This window comes from Saprolegnia diclina (assembly GCF_000281045.1).
Source record: "Saprolegnia diclina VS20 unplaced genomic scaffold supercont1.4, whole genome shotgun sequence".
NCBI lineage: Eukaryota > Oomycota > Saprolegniomycetes > Saprolegniales > Saprolegniaceae > Saprolegnia > Saprolegnia diclina.
The window spans coordinates 450,308-468,550 of NW_008246071.1; the positions used below are offsets into that span (position 1 = coordinate 450,308).

An 18,243-nucleotide genomic window follows, 5' to 3' on the forward strand; every position below is an offset into this window, starting at 1 on the left:
ATTTCCAGCGTTCAGATCGAAAACGCTCTACCGCTCGATTCCAGCTGGCATCACGCTGCCACTTGGCTTGGTCGCGTCGCGACGACGATGGCAAGCATCGCGGCCATTCATTGACGAGCTCGGCGAGGAGGATGGGCACGGCCGCGACTGCCTGGTCGCGTGCGTACTTGGCGTCGCTTATCGCAGCAGCTTGCGGACGCAGCTAACATCACCGCCAGCATAGCGCTGCCGCCACGTCGGCCGTTCGCGGCGACGGCGCGGCCGAGCACGGCCGGCGACGCCGACGCTGCGGTATCTTCACCGACGATCCATCTGGCACGGGCGTTCTTTTTGGACCAATTTTGGCCAATCCGGTCGCGGGATTTCCCTGCCGTCATGAACAAATCTCAAAGTCAATTTGTCAGCATGCGGCCGATGGACGCGTACCTCGTGGACCTCTGCGGGAGTACCCTCGGTAGATGATGCTTCTCCATGAAGACGAGGACGATGCTCATGAAGATGCTGCGAATGTAGTCATGTCGGTCGGTGGCATGAACGCGTCCACGATCGACTCCCTCGTGCGCACGATCCGGTTCCCGGAGCAGCTTGCCCGCGTCTTCACCGACTTTGTCGGCGTCGTCGACGAGCCGCAGCAGGTACCTGTGGGCATGCACCTTGCGCGAAGCTCATTAGGAGCATGTAGATCGAGCTCCTCGACGCGCTGACCTTTATGGTACGTTACGCCATGCAGTCGTATCATCCTCATGTGCGCCATCGTAGGTCAAGCACGAAGCGGCGAACGCGCAAGCGTGCACCCAAGTCGCTTTCCACCGCCAGATCGTTGCCTTCCTTGAAACGCATGCGCTCCTCCTTGGGTTCTCGCGGCCCGTCTTGAAGAAGATCCTGGCGCTCTTGATGCAGATTGCGCAGTACTCGGTGACGGCCGACGATATCCGCGCGATGCTGCAGGTGTTTCAGTCGCCGCGGTATGCTGTTTCGCATGCTTGCAGTCGCAGTCTCAATGATCATGCGTAGTTGGGAGGAGGTGGCGCCCGACGACAACGCGGTCGCGACCTTTATCGCGTCCATGGAGATGATGGCCCGGAGCGCGCCGGGGCCGTCGTGGTACCTCGACCTCTCGGGCGATCAATCGGGCTTTGTCGTGCCCTCGATGGAGACGGTCGCGTTCCCGCCGTCGGGCTACACGCTCTCGACCTGGATCCGCGTCGAGTCGTCGCCCGGGATGAACTCGCCGCTCTTTTCCTTTTGGTAATGAAATCGCAATTCTTGGTATCCTCATGGTCGTGTATACGTAGCACCGAAGGCAACGTCGGGGTTGAAGTGAGCTTTATGGACACGACGCTCATCGTCAAGAGCTTGGACGTCAAGAAGAACGAGTACAACGAAGCCCAAGTGCCCAACGCGCTCGTCAAGCACCAATGGTACTCGCCCTGCATGCCAGCCTCTCGGATTCAAGTGTCTGTGAAGGCAATGGATCTGCATCGTGCACACGTACCGTCAGTTCCGCGGCTCCAAGCTCGACGTGTACGTCAACGGCGACGCGCGCCAGTCGTTCCGGTTTGGCTACCCCGCGATTGCGACGACACCAGGAACCAAGATGAAGTGCTACGTGGGGCGCACCAAGAACAACTACAGCCGGTGCCTCATTGCGCACGTCGGGTCCATCGCGTTCTTCTCGCAGCCGCTCGCCGCTTCGGTCCTCGAAGGGTACGTTATCCATGAAAGGCATCACGTATCTACCTCGCCCACTAGCATCAAGTCGGCCGACGACTACGATAATGTCGTTTTGCAGTTTAACGCTGCCGTGATGTCGTCGTCGCTCACAACGTCGGCGCCGCTCTCTGGGTACGATCTGCGGGCGCATTGTCATCGACACTCAGACTGTGTAGAGGGAGCGCGGCCGCAGCTCCGTCGGCGCCAACATCGACCGGCGCGCCCCACGAAGGCCTTGTCTTTGCCTTTGATGCGCGTAGCTACGACGAGAAGCGCAAGCTGCTTTTGGACGCGAGCGGCAACATGCACCACGGCGAAAACATTGGGTCGGTGCCGTCCGTGCGCTTGCGGACGATTTCGACGTTCAAGGACTCGGTGTGGCAGATGGGCGGACCCATGATCTTTCTGCCGCTGTTTGTGTCGCCGCAGGCCGAGGCCGGACCACTGGACCTCAATGCGTGCCAGACCATCACGCGCCCGCTCGGGCCGCTCTCGATCCCCAAGATGATCTCGCTTCTCGCCGAGACCCTTCGTCATTCGACGATCAACAAGGTGCGCGCGTGTGCGATTCGGAATCTCATTGTAGACTTTCGCCTAGTTTGTGTGCCGCCGCAGCCAAACGATTCCTCTGCTTGCGCTCTTGTTGCGGTCGCTTCCGACGACGTACTTGACGCCCGATTTGCTGAGCACGGTCGAGCGACTCTTGAGCGCGGTGGCGTCGGACCGGTACCTCAGTGATGACATCCAGAAGAACTTGCTGTACAACTTTCAGCTGTGGGTCCCGGCGGCCGTCGAGAGTCAGGTAGAAACATACTCGATGGCAATGGAAGCTCATGGTCGTATAGAACACGATCTTTGAGAAGCTGCACATGTCGATCAAGAAAAACATCGTGTCGAGCGCCGTCATCTCGATTCGGTACATGCTGCGCATGCTCTCGTCGGTCTACTGCAAGTCGAACCTTACGACCAAGTCGCCGGCGGACGCTGCCCATCTTCGGAACCGCGTGCTTGAAACCATTCGCATGCTCCTGTACGACCCCGAGGCGTGGAAGCAAGGCCAGAAAAAGTCGATCGTGAGCGGCCTCGGGCTCATCAGCGCCGCGCCACCCTCGTCCATGATGCTCTCGTTCGATGCGGCGCGCACGCTCATCTTTAGCATGCTCGGAAAGCCGACCAACCCGGACGGCATTGTTGACGAGGCGACCAAGGTCGCTGTGAGCGAAGTCGAGGTACCTCCCGTTTCATCTTGCGCGCGTGAGCCGACAGTTAGTAGATTGATGCTGGCTCGATCGCGGAGCACGTGTCCGACTCGGACATCCCCGACTTGCTACAAATCGTCATCGATCTCTCGATCACTGCCGAGACGCAAACCGAGTTTTTGAGCGTCTTTGAACGGCTCGGGGGGCTTCGCATCTGGCTGCCGCTCATTGCAACGGACAACGCCCCCGTGCGCCGCATGACCCTCCGGTTGTTGCGCACGTACATCAACTTCAAGTGCAACCTCAACGCGACGCCGACGCTCAAGGTAGACTACTCAGAGCCTATGATACGTGTACTCACGGTGGATGGACTAGCCGTCGCTCTCGGCGATCGATGTGCGCATGATCCTCGAGGCGCTCAACGTGCAAGAGTACCCGCTGCATCTCGGTAGCTTCAACGAGCTCTACTCGCTGCTTCTGGGCATCGACTATGGCGATCCCGCCGTGCACCTCTTCCAAAGCGACAGTGACGACGTGCACGACCACGCAGCGCTGGTCTCGGACGCTACAACGACCTCGAACGTCGTGCGGCACCCGAGTATGCTCCTTCCGTTCCTCGAGCTCCTCAAGCACAGCCCGTTGCACATTCGGTGGGTCGGCTTTGTCTACTGGAAGCTTCTCTTTGGCGACGACTCGATCGAGTGCACGATCAACCGCCGGACGCTTCTGCAGTGCTATGCGATGCACGCGTACCCGCCTGTCGCAATCGAAGCCATGTTTGAGAGCTTCCTCTCGTCGCCAGCGCCTGCCAGCGCGACGCTGTTTGCCGACGCGTGTCCAGACGCTGACCGTAAGCGTCGTTGCAAACATTCGATGCTGATTCATCATACATTGATAGATGCGCCGGCTGATACGACGACGCTTCATCTGCGCGAGGTCGTGACCAATGCAAATCTGACAGACACAGAGCGTCTGCGGGCGGCGACCGCCCTTGCTCGGTTCCAGGACCACAAGTACCTTCTTGACGTGGTCGCGCAGGATGGCACGCGCCGCGACCAGTACCGACGCCTCGTGGGCACCAAGGAGACGGCGCCTCTCCTCAGCGATCGTCTTCGCACGCACCTCATGTACCTTCTCGTGTCGGTCGCGCCGGGCGTCGTGCACTCGTTCGTGGGCGGTGCGTGCTTGGAGCTTGCGGCGCAGCTCGTTGTGCTCGAGTTCAAGACCAACGAGAGCGCGGGCGACCTCGTGCTTCACCCACTCGCCCTGTACCCGCCGTCATCGCGCGCGGTTGTGTCCTGGCTCAAAGCTATCCTGGATCGCGTGACGCAGCTCGTCGACATCCAAGTGCCGCCCCGTGCGTCTGTGTGCTGGCGCAACATTGAACACGTCTGCAGCGTCGCGGCGAGCGTTGTCTTTCATTTTGATCCGGATGTGCCGTCGACGAAGCGCCGGGATTCGACCATGGACGACACGGCGTTCTGGAAGTGCCGGGAAGAACTCGGTGGCGAGCGTGAGCTCTGCGAGTCGCTGCTCAACATCTGGCAGCGCTGTGCTTCGCAGCTCACGTTCGACCTCGACGCGACCTTTGGCCGTACGGCGCAGCCCCGCGCGAGTCTCACGACGCCGTTGCAGCGCCCGAGCTTGACCATGTCGAGCAGCATGCCCAAGCGCGGGAGCTTTGCGCCGTCGGTGCCATCGGCACTCAAGCCGTTTCCTGGTGGCGCCATGCGCCAGATTCTCGGACTCGTGCTGCGCTCCATGTACCAGGTGCTGTACGACGACGAGGCCAAGGACGATGTCGATGACGAAAGCTCCTCGTCTGACGAAGACGATGCGAGTCGCGCGCCGGCGCGCCGCCGAAGCCGCCTCAACTCGATGCCACTGCCGATGGACGCGGTGTTTGTCGCAAAGCTCAACAAGCTCGACTACTTTGTGCAAGTGCTCAAGCTGCCTCAGTTTGTCGCGACAAAGGAGGACACGTCGCTTGTGCACTGGTTCGTCCTCGAACTCGCGCGTCTCATGCACCATACACAGTCGCTCTGTGCGACGGAACCGCGCTGGATGGAGTCGGCGCGCCGTTGTGCCGAGGTACACATGTCGGTTTTGCATACACCTCATATCTGCCCGTAGCTCATTACACGCTGCTTGCAAGTGACTCTCGCGTCGACGGACGAGCTGCGCCACATGCTGCAGCGCGAGGACTTTGTCTTGACGGAAACCGAAGTCTACCGCCGAGACATGTTTTACCACGAGCACCTCGAGACGTTGCGCGACTCACGCCTCAAGAAGCGCACGGCATTCCAGAGCGCTGTCGACAACGAGACGGACCAAGCGCGCAGTGCGATCCAAATCGTCTTCTCGGCGGGTGTCCAGGTATGTTGGTTGATGTTTCAGTTGAAAGATTGATACATTTCAGGCGCGACCCTCGTCCGACCCCGTGTGGCGCAAGCGTGTGCTTGCGAAAGAGTACGACGACTGGATGAAACTCGAGCGGCTTTTGCGCTGGAACATTCAGCACGTATGGTCGGCGCAGTTTGAGACCACCGCGAGCAACTGGCAACTCGACGCGTTCACGTCGTCAAAGTGGCAGCGCTGCCGCCTCCTCCCCGACGTGGCGCGCAGCGAGCCGTACACGAAGAAGCAATCCCGCGCAAATGGGTCGACAACTGATGCCTTTTTAACGCAAGAGAGCGGTGCCGAGCAGGGCGCGACATCGCCGTACCTCGACGACTTGGAGGCCGAGGAAGAGTACAACAACGACACGGAAGACGACGAGTCCCATGCTGTCAACCACTTCCTCGGGCACCAAGACGATGACAGCGCGATCGAAGTCCAAATCGCCGCCGCCATTGACGAAGCGACAGCGGCGCTCGAGCGCGCGCGGTCTGCGTCCATCTTAGGCGTCGACGGACCACCGCTACCGACACCGGCGGTGCCTGTGGACGATGCGCCGACAGTGCCAGCTGAGACGTCGTCCGAGACGAAGCGCGCGTCCATGTCGTCGCGCTTTATGACTGGGTTTGGTCGATTCCGCAAGCCGTCGTCCATGTCGTCGGACCACAACGACCCGACAGAGGCGACGACGACACCGCCGCCGCCACCGACAAGTGCGACGTCTCTGTCGCCCAAGGCGGCCGACAAGAAGAAGGTGGCGGTGAACGCGAGCTTCCGCACGACCGCGTACTTGCTCTTGCCCGAAGGCCGAGTCGTGTACGGCATGTTCCGCCTCGGCCAAGCAAGCATCGTCTTTGAGGGCGAGAAGGTGGTCGACGAAGACAATTTCGATGCCAAGACGGGGCTCGTGCTTCTCAAGCGACGCATCTTTAGCGTCCGTGTCGTCAAGGCCGTGTACCGGCGTCGGTTCCGCCTCGACATGGGCTGCGGCATGGAGATCTACTTTGTTGACGGCACGTCGCTCTTGCTGGGGTATTTCAACTCGATTGTTCATTGTCACGACTCGATGGCGCACGTAGGTTCGACTCGGACCAAGATGTCGACATTGTCTACTCGGTGCTGCGCCAGCGCAAGCCGCCGTGCCTCGTGACGACCAAGCGCCTCTTGACCGGCGATCGGCTCGTGTCGCACTCGACGTGGCACGCGACGACGCAGTGGATTCGCCGCGAGATCTCCAACTTTGAGTACATCATGCTGCTCAACGTTGCGGCCGGTCGCTCGTACAACGACATTGCGCAGTACCCAGGTAGAATGAATGTGATGCTGGGAGGATGCCACGGACGCCCATCTAGTGTTTCCGTGGGTCCTCGCCGACTATGCGTCCGAGACACTCGACTTTGAGGATCCGAGCATCTTTCGCGACTTCGCCAAGCCGATTGGTGGCCAAACCACCGAGGCGCTGGAGAGCGCGGGCGCCCGCTTTGCGTCGTCGGGCGCGTTCCCATACCATTTTAGCAGTCCGTACTCGAGCCAAGATGGCGTGCTTGGCGCGCTCGTGCGTATGCAACCGTTCACGCTCGCCTTTGACGCGCTCCAAAAGCCCACCTCCGACGCCTTGACGTCGATCCCTGCGCTGTGGACGCAGTGCACTTCCTCAACGAACGAGCGCGGGTAGGACTCGATCGTTTGACACGTTAGATTGAAAGCGAATCGTAGGTGGGAGCTTACGCCCGAGTTTTTCATGTCGCCGCACTTTCTCATGGCCAGCGGGCGATTCGAGGCCGTGGTGTTGCCGCCGTGGGCCCACGGGTCTGTCGACGCGTTCATTCGCACCCAGGTCGAGGCGCTCGAGAGCGACTACGTCTCGTGCCACCTGCACCTGTGGATCGACTTGGTTTTCGGCGTCAACCAGCGCGGGCCCGACGCGGTCGCCCACGGCAACGTCTTCCACCCCGAGTGCTACCCCGACAACTTGAAACTCAAGCTCCTCGACAAATGCGCGCGCGAACGTATTGCGCAGCGTGGTACGGTGCCGTCGCAGGTCTTCCACAAGGCACACCCAACGCGTCTCTCGGTCGACGACGCGCTCGAGAAGCGGTGCGCAATGATTGGTGTTTTCTTTGGTACTGACATACAGGGCGTAGGTTCCCTGCGTCGCACGCTCTCGCGAGTCTCTCGTCGCGCAGCCAAGTGCGTCGGTACGATGTTCCGTCGCGTCACGAGATGGCGCTCTCGAGTGTCCGCTTCTCGACCGCCACGGCCACGGTTACTACGAGCGTGCTCGGGCATCAAGCTGACGACCGTGTTAGGGCCACGGCATGGGCGTTGTCAAGAACGTCGCAGCCAAGGTCAAGGCCTCGGACGATGCGCCCGCGGGATCGGTCGTCTATACGACCGACGAGAGCGGCCTCGTGCTTGCCAAGCGGTACCAGAACGCGACGCCCGACTCGGCCAAAGGCGCGCCGTTCACGCTCCAAGAAGTCGAGCAGTGGTGGCGGCTCCCAGCCATGTGCTCGATCGACGACGGCCTCGTCTTTTATGAGCACATGGTGAGCTGCGGGTACTTTGATGGTAGCTGGCGCATCCACTGGTCGGCCGACGGCGAGCTGCTCCAGCGCATTGCGTTCCACAAGCAGCGTATCTTGTGCATGGCGCGCAGCGAAGACGACGTCACGGGCGACGTCGCACTCGCGTTTGGCAGCGAAGACTGCACCATCTCGGTGCGTCCACGCTGTACATGGTTTTGCGTACGATCGCGTCATTGCGTAGGTGTGGGCCATATCCAAGTACGCAGCGAGCCGCCCGCGCCGGATGTTTTCGTCGGGCAGCAAGAAGGAGCTGCCGGTTGGCGCACTGCCATGGGTGCTCCTTGTGGGCCACACTCGGCCGGTCGTCAGCGTCGCGCTCAACGTACGCGTCAGAATGTGTTATGCTCGTTGTCATGACGCTTCTTGTCGATAGGTGCACTTGGACATTGTCGCGAGTACGTGTCGCGGCCACCGCCTACTGCTGCACTCGCTCCGGACGTCGTGTCCGCTGCATACGATGGACCTCTCGCTCCCGAGCGTCGTCGACACGAGCATCTACCTCACGATTTCATGTGAGGGCACGATCTTGTCGCACGCAGTGCACACGCTTGACGCGTCGGCGGCCGACTGGCGCAACACGGCGACGCAGTCCGAGTTGGCGCTCGTCTCGATCAACGGCCGCGTCGTCTCGCGCGTGCAGATGAAAGACAAGGACGAGCCGCTCGCGTTGCTCCAGCGCGGCGTCGTCTTTACGAGCGACGGCCAGTTTGTCATCACGGCCAGCGCGGGGCGTGACGGCGGCCTTGACGTGCGCCCGATCGGCGACCTCACGTCGGTCATTCGTCGCATCGAGACGAAGCGGTCGTGCGCGCTGACGTGCTTTGGGCTCTCGCAAGACGAGCGGTACCGCGAGACATGCCTTGTGTTGTGCTATGCACACGTTGTTTTTTGATAGCTGCGTCGTTGCGGGCTACGAAGACGGCTCGCTGGTCATGTATGCACTCCATTACGGCATCCGAGACGCTGGCCGCGTCCTCAGTGACAAGAAGGCGCGCGCCGAAGAGGCTGCTGCGTTCGCCCGTGCCACGGCGTCGGCTGTCAACGACATCAAGGAGGCGACGACCGTCTTTCTCCCCAAGGGCAAGTACTCGTCGGCGCTGGATCACGTTGTGCTAGCCAACATGAACAAGCTCTTCCTTCTCTCCAAGCGGCCGTGCGTCGGCGGCAACAGCGACTACGAGGAGCTGCTCTGCACGTTTTGGGGCATCATCTACTCGTCGACCGACGCGCTCTTTGGTACATTTATCGTCAGTCGCTACGATGACAATGTTGTATCTCTATCGCGTGTAGACCCGGCGTTTGAGCGCAGTGGTGACTCGTGGAGCCGCCTCGGCTTCCAACGGCCCGATCCAACGACGGACTTTCGCTCGGGCGGCCTTTTGAGTCTCAATTGCTTCATCTACTTTGCGACCACGGCGATCGATGAGGTTGGCAGCTGACTCTTGCTGGAGTGCTGACTGATGGTCTTCCAGGTGAAGCGCATGACGAGCTCGCAGATTCCGGGGTCGCACGAGCACACATACCCGTGGGGGCCTGTCGGCATCAACATTACGTGCTTGCTCGCGCGTCTTCTCTGGCAGAACGACGGTGAGCTCTTCCTCGAGCGGGAAAACATTTGGCCCATTTTTGCCAACGCCGATGCGTTCTACACGCTCTTCGCCGAAGGTACGAACTACTGCTGCTTGTGTTGAGGGGATCACCTGCGGATTCTAGTGTTTTTGCTCTTTGACTGCATCTGGTGTGGCATGAACGCCCAGTACAGCTCCTTCTCGGGTACGCCAAGGCCAAGACTGCGATATAGATTTAGATGTCTATGTAGTCGTGATGGAGTTCACGATGCAGCAAGTCAACGAAGTGCTCAAGGAGAACCATGGATCGCTGAGCAACCTCCAATGGAACATCCAGATGCGCCGCGGCCAGTTCCAACAGAGCTTCACGCCCGATCCGATCGTCGCGCACGTGACCGAGACGGTGCCAACGTCGTCGTCGTCGTCGATTCCCGACAGCTTTAACCTACTGGACCTCGCGTCGCCACCGCGCATCGCGGCCACGACGGACCCCTTTGACGTGTTTGACCCGTTCGCAGCCAACACGCTCATCAACGTCTCGTCGACGCACTCGGTCGACCTACAGTCGACGATGCCCACCAACTTCAACTCGAACGGGTCATCGGGGCACTACGACCCGTTTGCGGGTCTTGACTAGACACGCCATGGGTTCATCTGTTACTATACACTTTTCCCATTTAAACTGTCGTCTGGTGGTGCCACGAGGGGTGCGCCATGTGTTTTCAGGGGACCTATTTCTCGTTGGGTGGGGCCTCGTGAAACGTAAGCATGACCCACGTTATCGCCCACCACGTGGGTAGGTAGGACCCATTCCGAAGTAGGGGGTCCTCTCATGGTTGAGGACGACCCTTGAAGATATCGGCGGATCTTGCACTTTCGACGCATTTCTGCAAGATGAACCTCGGGATCCTCCACAACCGCCGGCCGGCGCCCAAGACGACGAAGACCGCGGGGCCGCTTCCGATGCACAAGGTCGCAAGTCAAATGGGCGTCGACCCGGCGTCGCTCGGCACCGACGCGCAGCACATTTGGAGCATGCTCGACGACATGGCTGCGAATGACCACGCTGCGTACCAAGAGTTCATTGCGAGTCAGATGGAGGCGCAGGCCAAGGCGGGGCGCAAGAAGTTTACGCCCGTGCCAGGCTTTGTCATCAAGTACGCCGGTGCGTGTGACGGTACGTCGACGAAGAAGCTCTTTATCAACTGCTGCGCCCACGAGTGCGTCGCGCTGCCGACCAACCCCAACAACAACAAGGCCGTGCCCCGGGATACGCGCAGCGTCCCGAGCACGAGCAACTTGTCGATTCCGCTCGCGATCGGCGACGTTCGGACACGGACGCTCGGCGGCGAGCTCTGCAGCGTCGTCGACGCCGTCTTCCACCCGTGGGTGCTGGAGCGGGCGGCGTGGGACGCCAAGTTCAAAATGGACGTCATGCAGCTCGCTAGTCACTGGGTTGAAGAAGAGAAGCTCCTCAAGCTCCAAAAGCCCGGTAAACTCATCAAGAGTCTATACAAGGGCGGTATCGGCGTCGGGGCCAAGGTCGTGCCCAACGACTTTTACGTACCCGAAGACAAGGATGGCAGCGAGACGCCAGCCACGAGCAAACAAAGCAACCAAGCCGACAACAATGCCAAAACGCCGGTTACGCAGTTGATGGCGTCGCCAAAGGACCTGCTTCGATCCCTCGAGTCGCCTCCGTCCAACCAACTCGATGCCGCCAACGCCCCCTTTGAGCTACAGACGACAGCTCCGCCCACAAAGAAAAAACTCATCGAAGACATCACGACCCCAGCCCCAGTCAAGGCAAAGAAGTCGGCGCCCGTGGTCAAAAAAGGGTTTCTCAACGCCACCAAGGCGCTGTTGTACCCGTCCGGGTCCACCGAAGGCAAGCCGGCGTCTGCTTACGTCAACCTTCTCCATCGCAGCAAAGTGGTGGACCTCACGTCGTCGCCAATGGAGCCAAAAGCGGATCGGTCAGCGCCAGCCAATCCACCCAAGATGAAGGCCGCAGAGACGACCGTGGATGATGTTGAGTTTGAGCGTCTCTGTTTGGATGCCGAGCCCGAGTTGGCGCCGCGACAGCAAGCTGCCGTCGGTGGCGACCCACTCTTTAGCGATGATATGGCGCGCCTCTTCCTCCAAACGCTGCACAAGTAACCTGTGCAAGCCACGTTCTGGGTGCTTTAGCTGGGTAGAGTAGCCCAGCTTCAACCGCGAGGACAACCACAAACCACCACAAATAAAAACTCTTCGCTGCCTATGGGCATTACTCTCACCCTGATTCGACCAGATGTGTGCCAACCAATTGGCATCCCACATACGAATCGTGCCACTCTTGCGGGGTGTGATCCGATGAGAGGAGCCAAGGCCGTCGCCACACCGTCATCATGGGCAAACGACGGCCTGGACAAAACATGCAAGCACGACAGCGGCGGATGCGGCGCGAGGGCTTGCTGTTTCCTAAATGTTGATCTCCGGAGCTCCGTGGAGCAATGGCAACTGGCTGGATTCGTAGAAATAAGAAATAGAGGATACGCAATCAATTAATTCCCAACCAAGTGCTGCTGTGGTTGATACCTTGGTTCAGCGTGCTGCTGAGCTGCTGTGGTGCGTCGCGGGAGAATCTCGTTCGTGGGAGGAATCTGGCGCGCATCTTTACTCCAAGCCACCCAAGTAGCTCGTGGTCCACAGCGCGCGACCCGTGGTCCACGAGGCGTGTTATATTACTCACGGGTCCCACCCTCTGGCAACAATACTCGAAGCTCCTGCCACAAGAACTCGCCGCCGGATTGCTGGTCGACAGGAATTCAGTCGTTTAGTCAAACGGCGCGTTCGTCGCTGGATTGGATCCGACGACGTTGCCACCGTGCATACAAACGCCAAGACATTGGGTTGGAAGAATAAATAAAAACCAATAAATTAGACGTCGCGACCGACTAAAACGACGGCGTCGGAAAGTTGCGCGACGAGCGCAGGAGGAGCGCGTCGAGCTTGGACGGCTTGGAGCAGCTCGTGGGGCTGCGGTCCACGTCTTCGTCTGCCGTCCCGAGGATCGTCGGCGCCGACGCGAACGAGACGGACTTCTTCGTCGTCGCCTTCTTGGCCGGCGACGACGTCGAGTGGAGGAGTGCATAGTCGATGCTGAGCTTCTGGTACTTGAGGTGGAAGCGGCGCATGTAGACTTCAGACGTCTTGAGGACGTGGACGGCCTCCTCTTGCTTGTTGTCGTGCCAAAGGTTGGCGCCCTGCTCGCGCGAGAGCACCATGGCCTTCCAGAGCAGCTTGACGTCGCGCACAGCGTTTTCGTAGCAGGTCGCGACCGCCGCCGTGTCCAGGACGTCGTCGTGAACCGCGTCCGCGACCTGCCACTTGGCGCTTTCCCAGAGGCTGTCGGCCGTGACAGTCAACGGCGCGTGGTCCTTGACCTTGGCGAGGAGCATCTGAATGCGCTCAAAGCAAATCGAAAGGAAGCGGAGGCAGCGCGCGTCCGAGAAGAGACCGGCGCGGCGCATGACGGCGAGCTCCTTCGCGATCGCAATCAGATTCTTCTCGATGACGACGTTGTTCATGTCCGAGAGGCAGGCCTCGGCGACGAGGCTCTTGAGCTTGAGCGAGAGCGCGAGGTTGTCGAGGTCCTTGGTCTCGGTGCTGCGCTTGCGCTTCCGCGACGTGGTGGCTTCAGCGGCCGACATCTTGGTTCTTAGTTGGCAGGTCGAAAATGAATTTGAACACGACGTCGAGCATGTGGGCAAATTGCACTTGGAGCGATGACGGGGTCAGAGCCAGTTGGTTGACAAAGACGCTGCTGCCTCCACCAACTGGTGCCATGCTTCGAGCCAATCGTATGGATGGAGCCCGCGTCTCTAGGTTCTGATTGGCCAAACGGTTGGATGACTCGCACGCATCTGGCGGTTGCCAAAGATTCAAGTTGGGAAATGTATGTGCATTTTCCACGTGGGTGGTGCAGCTTGTGCCAATTGCGTGGTTTTGCGCCACGTGGGTTTTGCGTGTTTATTGCCCCCGTTGATACAAATCGCGAGATGTGCATTCACTGGGCGTGCTCGTTGGGTGCTTTCGACCAATCACCGAACGCGGCTGCACAGACGCGCACCTCAATCCACCGTCGTCGCGCACCGATTGGCCAAAATCGGCTTGACGCGGACGTCGCCGTTCCCGCCACCCAGTCCCTTGCAGCCTCCGTGATGTGGCCGTCGGCGCGAACGTGGATTGATGTGGCCAGGCCGTCGTCCGACACGAACGGCGAGCGGTCGGCCGACCACTCACTGGCGCTGGACCATCAGTCTAGCGGCGTCATGATTTTTGTCGCGCTGAATCTGTATGATCGTTGAAAATGGTTAGTAAAGGGCCGGGACACGCCGCTGATCGCTCTCAAAAATGTCCAAGCAAATGTAATGGTGTATGCTCGCGCTTCGGCTACTCAGAGGCTTTTTCGCCGACGCCTTCGCGCGCGTTCGCCAACGGGTCCGACGACGGCGACGCTCCAAGATTGCGGATACACGATGTGCCACGACGACGGGTCACGCAGTAATCATCACTGGTCGGACAGCACTTCTCGAATCTTGCCCAATTGATTCGTCAAGCCAATGAAGTCGCCTTCAACCGAAACCGCGCGTTGGTTGGTCCGATGCAGATGGATTTTGACCAATGAGCGACCGGACAACAGATCCGCGTTCTCGTGACGCACGGCCGGGAGCAGCTGCAGCATGGCGGACGACGGCCACGAGACGCCGCTGCTTGAACACGAAGCACTTGACGCCCCGCGCAAGCCGCGCCTCAACTCGGGCGACCGCGCCTGCGTCTCCATCTTCTCGCTCGTGGCGCTCAGCGTCTGCGTGGCAGGCCCATCGGCGCTCTGGACGCCGCCGCCTGTCCTGCTGTCGCCGACCACATATCTGGACCTGACATGGCACCAGTGGACAGAGCCCAGTGGCCATGACCTTCGACAAAGCGTGTTGGCGCCGACGCTGGCGTCGCTTGAAGGCGTGGACCTGGCGCCGTTCAGCTATGCCACGTACCGCACGTCGTGGCCGCCAGCGCAGTCGTTCAACTTGAGCGTTCGCTCGGCCACCGACGATGTGTACCTCGTCTTCGCCGCCAACGCAACGTTCAAGGCCTATGTCGCGACGCACGACGCCCGCCACAAGAACATGATGCGCCACGAGACGCAACTTGTAGCAGGTGGCGCCACCTCCCCCTCGGCAACTGTCGAGATCGTCCGAGCAACTGGCGGCGATACAGGTTGCGCATCTGCGAGACAAGAGCAAAATTCATTGACACATGCTGCTCTAGGCTTGCAGCGTGGACCATCCCTTGTCTCGGCCACCTGGGACGAGGCGCGCGAGCTCAGCGAGTGGACGCTCGAGCCGGGCCTCGTCGGCGAGCATCTGCGCATGTACGACCTCTGAATTTTTTGATCCAGTGGCCATGGACGCCATGCATTAGAGTCGAGGCGACATGGATGGCTGCAGTGCCCTGGCAGCGCTCCACGAGCGGGCCTCTGCCGCCGCTCACGTGGCTTCGCACCGTGGTGCAGAGCCACGACGACGGCCGCCACGGGCAGTTGGCGCTGGACGCGATCGGGCTGAGCCATGGCAGTATCTATTGGAATGGGCGGCGCCTCGGGCGCTACGAGGGCAACGCGACGGCCGAGTTTGCCGTGCGCGTGGCGTCGGTACGTCCATTCCAGCTTTGATGTGCCGCCTCCAATATCTTCTGGCGTGTGTAGACCAACGACTTGGTGCTGCTCGACGAGCGCGGTGTCGAGACCCTCAACCCGCGTCGCCTCCGTGTAACGCTGCGCATGCCATAATAAACACACGAGACATGTCAACTTGAAATCTTGATACTGTCGCTTACGACTGCTTGTCGAGGCGCTCGAAGCGGGCGCGCGTCTACACAAAAGACGATCCAAGCAGATCTTCCATGAGCGGGCGCGTTGCACAGTGCTAGGACAAGCCACAGACACATGCAAGATACCAGATGACTAATCTTCTCGCGCTGCGTCGACGCGGCCAGCACCGACGGGTTGGACGCCAGCGACGTGCCGCCTACACACACCACCGTTGCGCACTGCCTTGCCATACAAAATAGCACGGTACCCAGGCCAGAGGTATCGCCCGTGATCTTGCCGACGGCCGCAATCGGCGCCGTGATCCCGGTCCCGAGCTTGCCGAGGCCCTCGCCGGCGTTCCAGCCCATCATCTTGAGCATCTTGCCGCCAATGTTCGACGCCTCGTCGAGGGGCTTGTCCACGTGGGACACCTCGGTCACCACCGGCGCGGGCGTCGAGATCGGCTCACCCCGCTCCACGACCCGCTCGCGCACCTAGATTACTTTGACATCCCGCGACTTTGTGGTGGAGAGCGTACGGGCACAGCCGCTTGCTTGGCTTTGAGTACGTTTTGCTTGTGCAAGTCCGAGAGTTGTTCGTGCTTTTGCAGCTGTGCGTGCGAGTTGAACTTGCGCCGACAAAGCTACGAGTCGCGTCATGATGCAGGTCCGTAGATACAAGGGTGTACCAAGCAGACAGCCGGCGCCGACGGCTCGAGAGGCGTCGTCACCACATCGGCCACGGGCGCCGTCGCCACGTCGATCGATTGCTGGTGCGACCACTTGGCGATCTCATCTGCGTGCTTCTTCTTGACCGTGCCCGTGTGCAGTGTGGACGCTGGCATCGGCTGCGGCGGCAAGGCGACCGGCGCGCCCAAGGGCTTGGACCTACGACGCAGGATGGTTGATCATCAAGGAGCGAGTAGGTTGCGTACGCCGACGCCTTGATGCCAAACGAAATGTTAAGCGCGGCTTTGCCCTTGGTCTTCTTCTTTGTCGACGCAGACGCAGACGTCGGCACCGGGGCGTCGTCGGTCGGCGCTGGCGGCTCAAACACGCGAAACATCGACACGTCGTACATGTAGTAGACGCCCGTGTAGCTGTTGTAGTACGTCTTGGTGCTTGGGTCGTAGTAAAACATACTGTCGGCGTCGTAGTAGAGTCCTAACCGCATTTGCATCAGCGACGTTAAGACAGCGAGCAGATACCGCTCTCGGCGACAAACACAAAGCTGCCGCCGGCCTCTTCGAACGAGAGCGGCCACGTCTTGCGCGGCGTCGCCGGCGTCTGCACGGCCGCCGCCGCGCTGTCGACGAGCGCGTCAACATCCAGCGCGCTTGCAACCTACGTTGTATGTGACGTTTGCGCTTCCATTGTGACGCGGACCTGGCTCGTGTACTGGGTGCACATGCTCCACTGCGCTTGCTCCATCGCCGCCGCCACGAGGGCTTGCACGTTGCCGCCGCTCATGCCTGCAATAAGATATATCAGTTCGCCGTGGAGGGAGATACGCAGGACGTACCGAACGCGCGGGGTGCCATGTGGCCAGACTCTTGCGCAAACGCGACGCGGAGGGTCGTGCCAAGGAAGAAGACGTCGGGGCCGAGCGCGGCCAGGGCGGACGTGGCCAGCTGGAGGCAGGACAAATGTAAGAGCTCCGAGATGATGAAGAGAGGCCGCGAACTTCAACAGAGTCAAACTCGGCGAATCCAAAGCCGCGCGAGACGTTGGTGATGCGGTCGCGCACCAAGCGCACTTCCTTGAGGCCCATGGCGTTCACAAAGAGATGCGCGAGCTAGAGACGCGCGTGCGTTTCGCGGTCGATTTGCGACAACGCACCTCGGTCTCGGTCGCGGTCGGTGGCAGCGCGCGGACGACCAGAATGTGCGACGGTCCGCTGTGCGCCTCGAACCCGCCTTGCGGAACGTCGATCGAGTGCTCCGACTTGGGGTACCCGCACTTGAAGCACGCAACGCGCTTGGCAAAGTTAGACACGTGGCACTACGAGATGCAAGTAAGACACACAACTATAAGCTTTGAGGACGTACCATTTCGCAGAGCCAGTCGCAGCGCAGTGGCGGCGCAAACGACTTGGTCTTGGGCGTCTCCGAGTACCCGATGGCGACGCCGCGGCCAAATATGATGAGCGGCTCCTTGGCGTAGTGCTGCACGACGTACTGGGCGCTTTCGACGCTCGAAAAATCGACAAAGGCAAAGCCGCGGCTCTCGCCCGTGACCTACACACCGTGAGCCTCGACGCGCCCAGCGCCCACGACCTTGTTGGTGATGATGCGCACAAACTGCGGCCCAAAGGGCGCCAGGATGCTCGCGAGCTACATAGGCGCGTCGTGAAGAGCCCCAGCAATGGCGTTGGAGCTGGTACCTCGGCGTTCGTGAGAGCGAATGGCAGGCCTTTGAGCATGAGGCTCGACGTGGGCTCGATATGGCGAGGCTGCTCCGCGTAGCCGTCGGACGACGTATGCGACGGCCGGCCCGACGTAGCACGACCCCCATCGTCGCCTTGATGCATCGTTTGCTGGTCTTTCCAGTTGCCATCCATGTCGCGCGGTGGCCGCCGGTCGTCGTCGTACCGGCGCCGCTTGGACGCGTCGCGACTTCGGCTTCGACTGCGACTGCGGCTGCGACTGCGACGGCCGCGACTTCGGCTCCGACTACGACGCGAGTCCCGGCGGCCGTCGTCACGGGACCCACTGCGCTCCCAGCCACTACCCGACTTCATCGATTTATGCAAAAATGGAACTTGCCGGTTAGTACACTTGCGCCAGTCAGCGCATACAAAAAGCAAGTCATTTCCATCGCCGATATCTTGGCCCATGGCGCCAAGTTCGCTGAACGACGAGGAAACCATCCACTTGCTCGTCGCATTGGCAGCGCTCCTATGCATGCTATGCTCCGAGGCGACGT

General features: G+C 60.5%; 5 protein-coding genes across 5 annotated transcripts; 3 read left to right on the plus strand and 2 right to left on the minus strand.

Annotated features, from left to right (window-relative positions):
* Nucleotides 1–401: 401 nt before the first annotated feature.
* On the plus strand, nucleotides 402–10,209 carry SDRG_01856 (hypothetical protein). Its single transcript, XM_008607408.1, has 28 exons — nucleotides 402–454; nucleotides 514–635; nucleotides 683–712; nucleotides 760–965; nucleotides 1,015–1,248; nucleotides 1,296–1,421; nucleotides 1,468–1,707; nucleotides 1,753–1,845; nucleotides 1,890–2,265; nucleotides 2,312–2,515; nucleotides 2,559–2,942; nucleotides 2,987–3,238; nucleotides 3,288–3,762; nucleotides 3,811–5,003; nucleotides 5,046–5,288; nucleotides 5,332–6,341; nucleotides 6,389–6,615; nucleotides 6,662–6,980; nucleotides 7,026–7,406; nucleotides 7,454–7,574; nucleotides 7,619–8,029; nucleotides 8,079–8,219; nucleotides 8,271–8,740; nucleotides 8,793–9,133; nucleotides 9,188–9,324; nucleotides 9,370–9,562; nucleotides 9,611–9,670; nucleotides 9,717–10,209. Exons 1-28 carry the CDS (start codon nucleotides 406–408, stop codon nucleotides 10,100–10,102), a joined length of 8,424 nt encoding a protein of 2,807 aa, XP_008605630.1. The 5' UTR covers nucleotides 402–405; the 3' UTR covers nucleotides 10,103–10,209.
* Nucleotides 10,210–10,325: 116 nt separating this feature from the next.
* SDRG_01857 (hypothetical protein) lies at nucleotides 10,326–11,743 on the plus strand. Its single transcript, XM_008607409.1, has one exon. It carries the CDS (start codon nucleotides 10,360–10,362, stop codon nucleotides 11,623–11,625), a length of 1,266 nt encoding a protein of 421 aa, XP_008605631.1. The 5' UTR covers nucleotides 10,326–10,359; the 3' UTR covers nucleotides 11,626–11,743.
* Nucleotides 11,744–12,360: 617 nt separating this feature from the next.
* SDRG_01858 (hypothetical protein) lies at nucleotides 12,361–13,257 on the minus strand. The gene has a single exon (XM_008607410.1). The coding sequence runs from the start codon at nucleotides 13,158–13,160 to the stop codon at nucleotides 12,405–12,407; it is 756 nt and encodes a 251-aa protein (XP_008605632.1). The 5' UTR covers nucleotides 13,161–13,257; the 3' UTR covers nucleotides 12,361–12,404.
* Nucleotides 13,258–13,617: 360 nt separating this feature from the next.
* SDRG_01859 (hypothetical protein) lies at nucleotides 13,618–15,339 on the plus strand. The gene is made up of 4 exons (XM_008607411.1): nucleotides 13,618–14,727; nucleotides 14,779–14,881; nucleotides 14,932–15,160; nucleotides 15,215–15,339. Exons 1-4 carry the CDS (start codon nucleotides 14,193–14,195, stop codon nucleotides 15,296–15,298), a joined length of 951 nt encoding a protein of 316 aa, XP_008605633.1. The 5' UTR covers nucleotides 13,618–14,192; the 3' UTR covers nucleotides 15,299–15,339.
* Nucleotides 15,314–18,191, minus strand: SDRG_01860 (hypothetical protein). Its single transcript, XM_008607412.1, has 14 exons — nucleotides 17,702–18,191; nucleotides 17,595–17,651; nucleotides 17,367–17,555; nucleotides 17,158–17,319; nucleotides 17,003–17,113; nucleotides 16,841–16,949; nucleotides 16,705–16,790; nucleotides 16,527–16,662; nucleotides 16,254–16,482; nucleotides 16,008–16,206; nucleotides 15,858–15,962; nucleotides 15,588–15,813; nucleotides 15,466–15,536; nucleotides 15,314–15,380 (listed from the first exon to the last, which is right to left on the minus strand). The coding sequence occupies exons 1-14, from the start codon at nucleotides 18,185–18,187 to the stop codon at nucleotides 15,342–15,344; spliced, it is 2,205 nt and encodes a 734-aa protein (XP_008605634.1). The 5' UTR covers nucleotides 18,188–18,191; the 3' UTR covers nucleotides 15,314–15,341.
* Between the last annotated feature and the right edge of the window lie 52 nt (nucleotides 18,192–18,243).